Genomic DNA, 12,075 nt, shown 5'->3' with positions numbered 1-12,075 from the left:
TTATTATTATGAGAGAGAGGAGGAAAAGACACATCTTAAAACATAAAACATCAATATACAATATAGTTGACTTTATCATTTTATCTTCCACATTCATAATATTCAAGGAATTTTAGGGTTAGTAAAAATATTGATTTTTCATTCTGATGTAGAGGATTGGTGTGTCTATGCGTAGAATAGATATAATTTGATCTAAACTATCATAAAAATGATATATATTGTTTCTGTGCAGATATTTATTGCTCTGATATCTAACAGTGCAATATTTGATGTTCTTGTGTACACTGCTCTTGTTTTCACTTCAGTAATGTGCGTCGTTCCAATATAGAATGAATATGACCACTACATTCTAAAAATATTCACATAACAGATCTTAATAAACTACATTTCTCAAACGTCTTTAATAAGAAGAATAAATACTATTATTTCACTATTTTTGTATTATCCCTGAGCATTTTGAAAAATTCATATAAGGAGTTAACTTGCTTAATTTTAAACAATATAGGAGGATAAATTGTTGTATTTTAAAAAATACATATAAATAAATTGCTATTTCTTTTTCATGGGGAGTAATTAGCTCATTTATAATATCACAAGAGGACGCTTGGAATTTTTCCAATATATATTTTTGAATCTATGACTGCTAGAAAATCTGCAGGGTACAAGGAAATACAGGGAAAATTCTTGCCCAGACCTGGTGCGGTCGAACCAATCGAATCACAGAACAAGTGTAATATACTTACTCTGTAATTAATCACTTTCCTTAAACTGTACGTCAATCATATGACAAGTATTGCACTCGTCATGTGATTGATTCAGGTTTGGCCAAGATGAGTCCGGACAAAATTTATCCAGAAATACAGAAGTAAAATATTGAAAGATTGTGAGAAATAAATTACGACTCAATTTAAGAAAACAAAATTAGTTGTTCAAAATTTCTCCAATAATTAACCGTTACAATGATAAAACTTCTGAGAAAAGAGACCCAAAGGAATGAGTTTTTATGTGAACTACTACAACAGCTGCCTACAAGATGGTAAACGAGAAAATTGAGTCTTGTGGAAGATGAGGCCGCTTTACCGTCTGTTTGATCTCCCGTCTTCATCCGAAACTGAGTCCTCAATTAGATGGTCTCTGGCATGCAGCAAATAGTTGCCAGCTAATGAAAGCCATCACCAAAGAAGTGAAAAGCTCAAATCCTACTACCTTTGGGAAGTGCCATCCTAGGCCTTGTCTTAGATAGCTGCAAAAATCACAATGCATTTAGGCAAAGTACCATCCTGACAAGTACGCAAAGAAGTATGTGTGTAGATTAACAGATAAACTTCCCAAATTAATTAAAATATAGTATGTGCTTGTGTGTGTATTTGAAGTGTGGAAGAGAAGCACACCTTGTGATAGATGGCATTGTTGCCACAATCCCAGCGCAAGCATATATAATAGGAATCAAGGTCTTGGGTTTGTTTTTTCTAAGCCACATCAAAGAGCCTAAGGCAGCAAGTGATATACTCAACACCTGAAATATAATGAGCCAAAAGTTAGAAAAAGGATATGAGATATCTGCAAAAATTGTATACGAATACGCTTCAGAAATAAATAGCAGAAAGAATATACTCCTATGAGTAAGATGTCTAATGTGGCGCACATCTAATAAAATGAAACTACTAATATAACCAACAATAGTAACAATTTCTTACCAAATTAGCATTTGCCTCGAGACCCTGCAAAATGTAGTCCCAAGTGAATTCTAAACCTCTAGCACCAACCCACAGGGGTGCCAATCTATGAAGGACAGAATCAGCAAAAGCCCAACCTGAGAAAATTGAAAATGGGACCTTAAAACACCAAAGGGAAGGCAAAGCATGGTGCCAACAGAAGTAGGAAGAAGCATTTTGACTTAACATCAATGACCATTTCATTCCAGGTTATATAAACAGTAACAACTTGATCTGAAGAGCAACCCAAGACAAATGAGGTTATATATAATTTCATTTTAAAGACTCGATACCTTCTTGGCTTTACAATAAAACTGGTAAAATTTCTGTAGCCTGTACAAATAAACCTGGAGTATACAAGACTCAACACTTCCACCTCATATAATACGAATATCACAAAAATGGCAAGACATGCATGAAATCTTTTACAGGAAGTGTCATTTTAAATAGTCTTTTACTAAATTTCTTTAGAGCATGTCAAATGCATAAGTTCAGAAACTGAAATCCATATACTAACCTTTGCATTAACAATTTCTATTACACACTCTGTATCACAGTGCAGTCAGGAGGAACGATAAAAGCACATACATGGTAGTGATCAATGGCCTTACTTACAGATTGGTACAGAGAAATTATTTAATGTGGATTCTTAACCTTACAACCCAACTGAGATGGACTGATTAAATGTATTAAACAAGACAGCTTCTACCACTATATCAATAGATTTGTGAGGAGGAAGCACAACAAAAAGATTAGAAACATGAGTGAACCTCACCAAGTCCAACAGCTTGGAATTTGTGGTTTTGAGAGATATTCCGGTGAGCCAACTGTGTCAAGGCAAAATAAAGCCCAGCGACATCTATGAACCCAATCAATGCTTTCAACAATTCCTGAAAGAGAATGGACAAAGACCATTCGCGAAGTTTGAATTGTTTAAAAGCTTTATCAAAAGATAAGTAACTTAATTATAATTATTCATGCTCTTAATATATCTTGGGAAAAAGAATTTGCCAAATGGAGAGAAACAATGTAAATATGCCTAAACTTCCAGTTGAAAAGAGAATAAAAGAAGTCAATAAAAGGCAAAATAGCAGCCACACCATTAAGTGAATTCAAGACAGAGATCACCATAGTGCCTGGATAGATATCTATGTCCAAAAGTCAATCCACTGTAATGATCAATATTAAATTGATGTAATACATTGGAAGCAAGATTGTTAGACAATTTTATCAGAAAATTACCATTTCACCAACAATTAATTCTCTACCTTCATATGCCAAGTACCTAGAGTTAGTAGATAAAAAGCCATATGGAGACCACGTATAAAGCCTTTGAACTAATTATTACTATAAGAGTTTTATAGTCTTCCTCACATTTTAAGGCACATGATAATAGAAGTCATTGTCTATAACACTGGAGTAACTAATACCCACATTAGAACATAAAGGAATACCTGATATGGATCAAAACTGTCACTTTCAGATACATTAAGAAATGTTGCAAGACAAACAAGCTGCAGAAGAAATGAATGGATAAGAATTCATGGCAATGACCAATGAGGAAACGTCACATCAGAAGCTGTTCAATCAGCACGATTGCAATACCAACCTTAACAAGTGCCGTTATGAGATAAACAACAGCCGCTCTAATTGAAGTGCCAATGGTATCATACTCAGATCTGCGGTAGAAAACTAGGTGATAAAACAGCCATCTCATATTTTCAGACACAATCTAACAATCAACTAACAAGACCAGCAAAAACATTCGACAAAAGAATTGACAGAGATAAAATTTTAAAAATCAAATCTTTTACAGGGGCGTGTTAACTCGTGGAATTTATTATCACCACAGAGAAAACACAGAGATACATAGTGAGACTTTCAGCTTGATTAACTACTGCTAATACCGGCAGAATCAAAGGACTCAAACTGTTGCAGTTCAAATAGGTGGTCCAGAATTCAGATTCACATTGAACGGATTCAACTTTTCCGCATACATGCTTGTATGATGCCCAATGTAAAGAATCATTCATATGGTAAACCCCATCTGTCTGAACGAATTTTACAAGAAAAATATCGACAATTCAGGAAAACTAAAACTTTAATTTCACCAATAACAACACAAAGCCCTAGTTAATCACTGAGAGATCTAACAAAAATATCACATTATCAAGATGCAAAAAGAGAAGCTCACAAGGGCGTGGCCGAGTAGTAAACTGCGTGAGGGCCAAACGTCAGAATTGCACAGTTGAAGAAGTGAAATATTGTCATGTTTCCTCTGCAATTCGGCCAATGTGGAGAGAGAGAGTCTTGGCAATGGAGTCGTTTCCTTTCCAGAGCGCAGAGTGGATTGTAATTGAACTCGCGAGTCTTAGTTTTAGGATTGGTCTTCTGGGCTTTAAATTCTTCCCTCCTACATCTTGGCCCAACCCATTCTTTATTTTTATTGACCCATATTTGGGCTTGGGCCATGACTCTTAAGGGGATGGAACAAATTCTCACTTTCTCTCTCTTTATTTTTATTTTGAGATAATTACACTGTTCCCCACCTAAGTACGCCATTTTGGTGTAGTTCAGTTCGATTAATCGAATTGAACACCCCCACGATTTAAGTTCAATTGTACAAATTTAAAACACCATAAACATTATTTATTGTGTATTTCTTTAACCATATATTTTTTAAATAATAAATAATTAATTATATAACTACATTATCATGTTGAACATATTTTTCAATATCTTGATAGGCAATATTGCTTGTTTGCAGACTTGACGTGATAATATTAAATTCGATTATTATTAAATATGCAGATTTGCTGTTTTCATAAAACTATTTTGTATATAATATAATATTTAAAAAATTCTACCAAAAAATTCTGACCCACTTATTGACAAGTCTATACAGTCACTATGATTTATAATATAGCAAAAACTCAATATATTTTGTTTAAGTAACATATCCATTTTCACAGTTTAATTTCATAAATGAATTGATTGATATGATTTTGGGAGATATTTTAACAAAATTAAATGTACAATGGAGAGGAGCAGAAGCGACAAAGCAGTCCATGTTAGTGTATCTACCTGCTTTCTGCACTTATCCCAAACAGTCCATGTTAGTGTATCTATCTGCTTTCTGCTTTCTGCACTTCTCCCCGCCTCCGACTACTCAACTTGAATGCAAATACGCATGCACGCTCCTCCTTCCATTCAACCCACTAATCATTTCTCCATTGCTTGTCTTTTTTATCTCTCTTTCATCTCCCACCACTGCCTGCCCCACTTTTACAGCCTTCAATTCAACAATATATTAATATTCAAGGACAATTAAACCCTCGTCTCATGACATTTGATGTTATAATTTGATAAATTTAATGTTTGTTTGTCCAATAAATAGATACGTATGTGAGTAAAATTCACAAAATTTATATTATATACCCCTGATTGAGCTTACCAAGTTATATAGGTCAAACCAATATTTTCTTAACAAAACTACCTTTATAAAGGTGGAGATGATGGACTCCTCACATGCACTATCGTATGAAAATGTATAAGTATCGTTTGATTAGAGAAGATTTATTTGACCTACAATAAATCATTAATATATATAACATTCGTGAGTTACAGCAAACATCTCCTAAAAAATATTACACTAACACCCCTCAGGGGGTGTAGCAGTAATATTATAAAACAACAAAGAGCGTTTGTGTTATTTAATCTAATTTCAGAAGTATCGATATAATTTACCCTAAAAATAAATATTACCAAAATAAATGAATATCAGTACTCTTTTACTTATAAAGAGTTTATAACTTTAATTACCAAGACCACATTAAATAAAATATGTAAAAAGCTATTACGGTTTAGAGTACTTTTATTGACTCAACAAAAAAGGAAGAAAATAAAATAAAAATATATTATGTAATAACATGTATCGGACCACGTACGTAAAATTCGCTTTACGTAACTTTATTTTTGAAGTTGTAATTTTGTTTTTGCCAGCTCATTCTTAAAAAAAATAATGTTGGATTGTCACATCATCAAATTTGTCTTAATTTAGGTGTTGACATAGTTGATGGCGTGAAATTTTTTCAGTCAAATTGACCGGAAAGGACAAAAATTAGTACAATATTTAAAGTTATAAGATAATTGCGACTTTTAATTTAAATAGGACTAAATTGCCACTCCTCTTAAGTTATAAGACTAAAATTATATTTTCCCATCTCAAAAATCAAAGTATGATTGTGATATGATGTGTACAAATTTGAAAATTTTATTAAGGTGAAATTCAAATAAGGAAATATTCAAATATGCTTAGGTAAGTCTAGAATCTAATAAATATGACTTGTAAGATAAACAAAAGGTGAGAACCACACTAGGAAAGCGTCAATTACAGCCCTGTAAAGCTTAAGTTAACAAACTTGTAAAGAAGTAACAGTAAAGATTGTAAGAACGTATAAGGCATAAAAAATTACACATGCAGCATGGAGAGCGGGATTTTGGAGTTATATGATTTTGCATGAACTACAAATTCAAAAATGATTGGGTAATCATCAGAATCCATCCATACTTGCATCCAAGTTAGGATGGGGCCAAATTGGTACAATATGTGAAAGACACGAATCTTGACCTATTTTGGGATTAATATTAGAGTTGGGGACACTTGTGTAAACTTTTAGGACCTTGAGATAGGCAATTTTCATTGTAATAAAGGATTTCTTGTGATGATGCTCACCACAAATATTTTTCCAAACCTAATGGCCAAATTAGACCTAGCATGCCCAAATTTTGCTAGCCCAAGCAAAATTTCTAGACAGCAAGGGTATCAGGCCTGCCAGCCTGGTCCATGCACCTGCTAATGGGGTAGTATCCACAAATAGGGACCGTGCCCACAGGCAATATTAACTAGTTCTCCTATATCTACGGCTGATTTGACAGGATCACTTTGAGCTGATATACTTTTTAAAAAATAATTTTAAAAGTTGATAAATACCATTCTTAGAAAATAGATATCCCAAGAATTGTGGGGATATCTCAACCACCTTTAACTGACCCTTAAATCTCTTCAAAGTTGTTCCTATAATATGGGCAGTCAAGTCTTAAGCTCATTCCACTTCTCGATCATCAAGATCGCACAGACTTTTATTTCTTTTTCTGCACTCCCTATACTCATTCAACTCCATTTCATACTTAAGCTCTCCGCCCTTAACTATCCCAATTATTTCATCATCATCTCATGTTTACTTAAGTTTTTTCCTTTTATTCCGTCAAATATATTACTGACTTAAGTATTAAAGTGTTAATAATTATTTTGCAAACTAATCCTTTAATAATTTAAAAATTAACTTTGATCTTTATAGAGTTGTTGGACACCAATACGAATCAACTTAAATTTACATTGTCGGCAAACAAGTCAATCAAATAACAGACAATAAACATTAATGATTTATATTTCTTACATATTGATGTCACATGCAATATCTTACATTAAAAAAAAAAAAGGAAAAACTCCTGAAAAATCATTTGTAATTATTAGAATAATGTCGGCAGAATTGCTGATACGGTCACTTACATTTAATGCAATATTCTGCAAGTTAGAATGGGCAGATGGAAACGTGCATGCAGACTCTGACTCCATTACGTAGTTCTCAAAATTTTACATTCCTTCATTTAAATTTGGAGTTGTAATTTTGTGGACATCGTGAATTAGATGGGACACACACACACACACACACTGAATTGATCTCGATCATGTCGTACACTGATTAATGTTGCTTTCAACAGTTATCGTTGAAAGTCATGATGAACAGACTTTCACTTGATCTCATCAGCTCATCTCGCGCTGGATGACAGGCTACGACTACGATTTAAAAATTATAATAAAATAATAAATTAATTTTATTTATTATAAATTGATATAAAAATTTAAATTTTTACTATGATTAATTAATATTTGGCCTAGTTTTATCTATGATCAAATTTTTACAATAGTTTTTAGCTGTGGCAAATATTTTAGCCTTGATTTGCAAAAACAAGAACTAATATCCATTCATGCACCCTAATTAATTAATATTTGTCAAGATTTTTTATCTTTAACCATGATACTTAATCATAGTGAAAAATTATATTTATCTAATGTATGTTGTTCTGGTCCACATCTAGTCATGGAATTACTAGAGGAAAAATGATTTTTACTTAAATCCTAATTTCATTTGATTTTAGAAATCGAATTTTTTCAATTTTGAAATCTTTTAAAATTTTCGTAAAGTATAGAATTAAGTGTGTACAGTTTTTTAAATTTGAAACTGTTCTGAAAATCTCGTAAAATAAAGGATTAAGAGTGCTGAATTATCTATTTTGTCAGTTTAAAAATATAATTTAAAAAAAAAGAAACTATACTTCACGCGCTCATTATCCCTTTTTTTCAAAAAAGAAAAATAACATTTCTACCGTTGTCATAAATAATAGGATTTTTGTTTGACATAAATCAATGATTAAAAGAATTGCAATATAAGTTGATTATCTATGATCTATTTAATATAGATCCGCAGTCCTAATCCACTTTGATATAAGTAATATTGTTGGATAATCCAAAGTAGTCCACCCCAAATATAAAAGTTTTAATCAATTATTACAGAGAATAATGAGTTGCGAAAATCCTTAATATTACAAATTAATATTACAGAAATAATACAATATATATATATATATATCAAAATATTTACAGGTTTACAGAAGCAGTGATAGATATAAAGAGATCAAGAAAAACAGTTGGTTCAGGGGACCAGATCGCGCAAAGGGAAACCTACAGCCATTGAGGCCGGCAACCACTACACCAGTTGCAAGTACCTAAATCTTGCCAGAAAGACTTAATCACACAAACCCACTTAAGTTTTCACTAGGGAACTAAGTTCATAGAGAATTTTTTAATCGGAAGCAAGAGAAGAGAAGGAGGAAGTTTATGTTCGTACTGTTTTAACCACCGAAAACGGCAGGGGAGATTTATATAGACTGAAACCATTGATGACGGTGAGAGGGAAGAACAGCGGAGAATGAAAACGAGAAAAGAGAGAAGACGACGGTTGAGATTTTAGAGAGAAAAAGGGGAGGAAGTCGAGGAAACAAGAGAGAGGGAGGGGGAATTAGGTTTAGGGTTGCAACTGCAAGACGAGAGATAAATACCAAGAGAGACGGGTTAGGTCAAGTGGACCAAGTGGGATAAGTAGGCCGACCCAAGAATGGGCCAAGACAACAAATTGGGAAGCCATCCAAGTGAGTGATTTTTTGGTAGTATGGATTGGGCCTACCAGTAGGTCATGGGCCACAATTTTATTAAAAAAATATTTTTTAATAAACAAAAATGTAATTCTAACCTTTTGAGTATCAACTATAATGGAATTTCTAACCTAAATTCGATTGAATTACATTAAATAAAAGTAGCAAAAAAAATAAAAGAAAAAAAGAGGAAAAGAGTTATCGAGACACCCACTTAACAGGGACCTACCGACAATAAGCATAAATTTAAGTGAGTGATGTAACATACAATAAGTACCGAAAATGCCCCTACAGGAGTGAATTCTGGTGGTGCATGGAAAAAGAAAGGAGAGGAACAATTGTTTATTACCAGGTTTGTCCCTTACAGTAATAATATTATGCGGGTCACGTCACGTCAGTCGAAACGCCGTTCATTCCGCTGATTCCTTCCTTAATTTCTTTTTTGTCTTCTCTTGTGTGTGTACTGTACTCACCCTGTATACTGTTCCAATTCCTAAGCAACACACACATACGTGATATGTCTGTATCTTCCCCACGCGAATAACAATGACCAAACTATTATTCTTCTCATTATTATATTCCATGGCCACCAATTTTATCTTTATTGTTTATTGCATTAATTATTTATTTAGTTATGCTTTATAATTCTTTAAGATAATTATATTTAGACCCCTGATTTATTGTCTATTTATACAGATCATTCCTATTTTTTGAAAAATTAATCCAAAAACGTCAACATAATTAACACAAACCACTCTTATTTTTATATATATACAAAAATTAATTATTTTTGAAGAATAAGGGTAGTTTTATCCGGTACTAGAAGAAATATAGTATTTTGTTATAGTTAATTATTATGCAGTAAAAAATATATATATAGAGAATATTAATTAATTATGAATACGCAATGGCTGTTAGTACTTGTTATTACAAAGGAGATCAAAATATTAGCTACAATTACATATTATATCAAATGTTAGGTAGAACTTTGGCAAATGCTGATTATGATTTTATTTAACTTTGGTAGATAACATTAATTGTCATGATTTTTAAACTTTGGCAAATATTGATTATGATTAAATAAGGGATAAAATTGAAAATTTATGCAATTGTTTTCGCTAATGTCAGCATTTTATCTCAAAATGTTAAACAAAAGGAGGTCAGATGTAAACAATGAATTTTCGAAGAGGTTATAAGTGTAATTTTAAACTTTCTGGGAGAAAAATGTAATTTCGTAACTTTAGAGGGGGTTTAAGTGTAATTAATTATTTCCCTTTTCTAATAATTAGAAAGAATGACATGCTTGATTTATAATTTTGTTAATTAATTATGATTAAGATATGAATTAATGTTTGGTAGTTAGGTTTAGTTGTAAGCAAATTGAAATGAATTCTTGCATCCACATGAAAGGGGCCAGAGTTGCTTTTGTACAAAAATCATGAATTCTTACCTCCTTTTTTCCCGGAGGAAAATTAAATTAAAAAACTAGAACTTGGCTTTCTGTTGTCTTCATTAATCGTGGACAGTAGTAGTTCTAACGTTGCTTTCTTGAAAGAATAGCTCTACGTACCTTTCTGCATATGTAGTTTACTTGACTCGCCTCCCCCCACAAATGTCCACACATAGACAAAGAGTACAATAATAATAATAATTCTTAGTATCATTAAAATCAGGAAATTTTGAAGAGAATCAAGAATGTCATTAAAGTCGCAATCTAGTCAATTAATATTCGGATAATAATGTGATTGCTACCTCAAAACTAGTATACTTGATTCCTTTTTAAATTTTACATTAAATCATTTGTCTCGAATTAAAAAAAAAAAGGAAAAAGAAACAGGGATCGTTACACTTTCCTCGTCTGAGTTTTGGTGTATTAATTATGCGTAAATCTCCTGTAGTTTGAAAAATTACATCTAATACTCCTAAAATTTGCTTACGTCTAACAAATAGGTTCCTTTGTTAGTCAAAATTATTTATTGAATTTATTGATATTAACAAAAATATTTTGAATGAAATGTGATTTTTACCCTGATTGACTTATTGCAGATTAAACTACATTTATAATGGTGATTATGTACGTCTTCACAAGCATTAACATGTACGAATGAATAAGAGTATTTGGTCATAAAAATATTTATTTGACCTACAATAAATCGGTAATAAGTCAACTGGGGCTAGATATGAATTTTTATCTGATTCTTTTGTTAATATCATTATATTCAATGAATTTTAACTAATAAAATGGCTTATTTATTAGACGGAAGCAAACTTCAGAAATAGTAAATGGAATTACATCAATTTTCTAAAGAGGAATTGTGTAATTATCCCAAAAAAATGAGACAAGCTAGAGTTTGTATGGGTGCGAAAAAATATTTTACCATACTCCACGCTATATCAACAACGTGTGTGGTTGGCACGTTTTTTCTTTCAAAAAATTAAAAATTATGATTAAATTAACATATAATTTAAAAATAGGTCAACATGCAATATACGCACGAGAGTGATATCATTATGGAACATCCAAGTGGGATAAAAGATCTTTCGTCAGCGTCATTAAAACAAGGTCGAGTACAATATCCGCAAAATGAATCTCATCTCATCACATCCCACATAAGAATCGTAACATCGATCTTTAAAAAAAAAAAAAAAGAAAAAGAAAAAACTCAAAAGAAAACATTAATGATATTCTTTATGGTACTGTAAACAAAAATACACCCAAAGGTCTCCATTTGCATCAAAATCCCATTCTTGGTTATCAATGTCCAAAAACATAGACAATAACAAGTTGTGGTGCCCTAGACATCTTCAATATTACTAATTTTTTGTACCTCTTTCATTGTCCTAATTAATTATGACAGCCCATATAAATTTCTTAGGTAGATCCGCACCGGCCTGGCTCATTAATTGGGTTGAGATCCAGTAGTCCACAGCCCCACCACATAAAATAATACTCTCCCATTCCAAACCATTAATATGTAGATGGAGAGGAGAGGACAAACACAAGGAATATGGAATGTTAGCTTATAACCATAGAGAGACATGCATGTTGACCGTATATTATATATATATATATATATATATATAT

The 12,075-nt window shown here is 32.1% G+C and overlaps 1 protein-coding gene across 1 annotated transcript; it reads right to left on the bottom strand.

Annotated features, from left to right (window-relative positions):
• Positions 885-4,083, bottom strand: LOC105166209 (transmembrane protein 147). The gene is made up of 7 exons (XM_011085477.2): positions 3,910-4,083; positions 3,325-3,394; positions 3,170-3,229; positions 2,491-2,605; positions 1,698-1,813; positions 1,392-1,516; positions 885-1,243 (listed from the first exon to the last, which is right to left on the bottom strand). The coding sequence occupies exons 1-7, from the start codon at positions 3,984-3,986 to the stop codon at positions 1,120-1,122; spliced, it is 687 nt and encodes a 228-aa protein (XP_011083779.1). The 5' UTR covers positions 3,987-4,083; the 3' UTR covers positions 885-1,119.

Source organism: Sesamum indicum, linkage group LG7, assembly GCF_000512975.1.
Source record: "Sesamum indicum cultivar Zhongzhi No. 13 linkage group LG7, S_indicum_v1.0, whole genome shotgun sequence".
Lineage (NCBI taxonomy): Eukaryota > Viridiplantae > Streptophyta > Magnoliopsida > Lamiales > Pedaliaceae > Sesamum > Sesamum indicum.
This window is presented reverse-complemented; position numbering and strand designations above follow the sequence as displayed.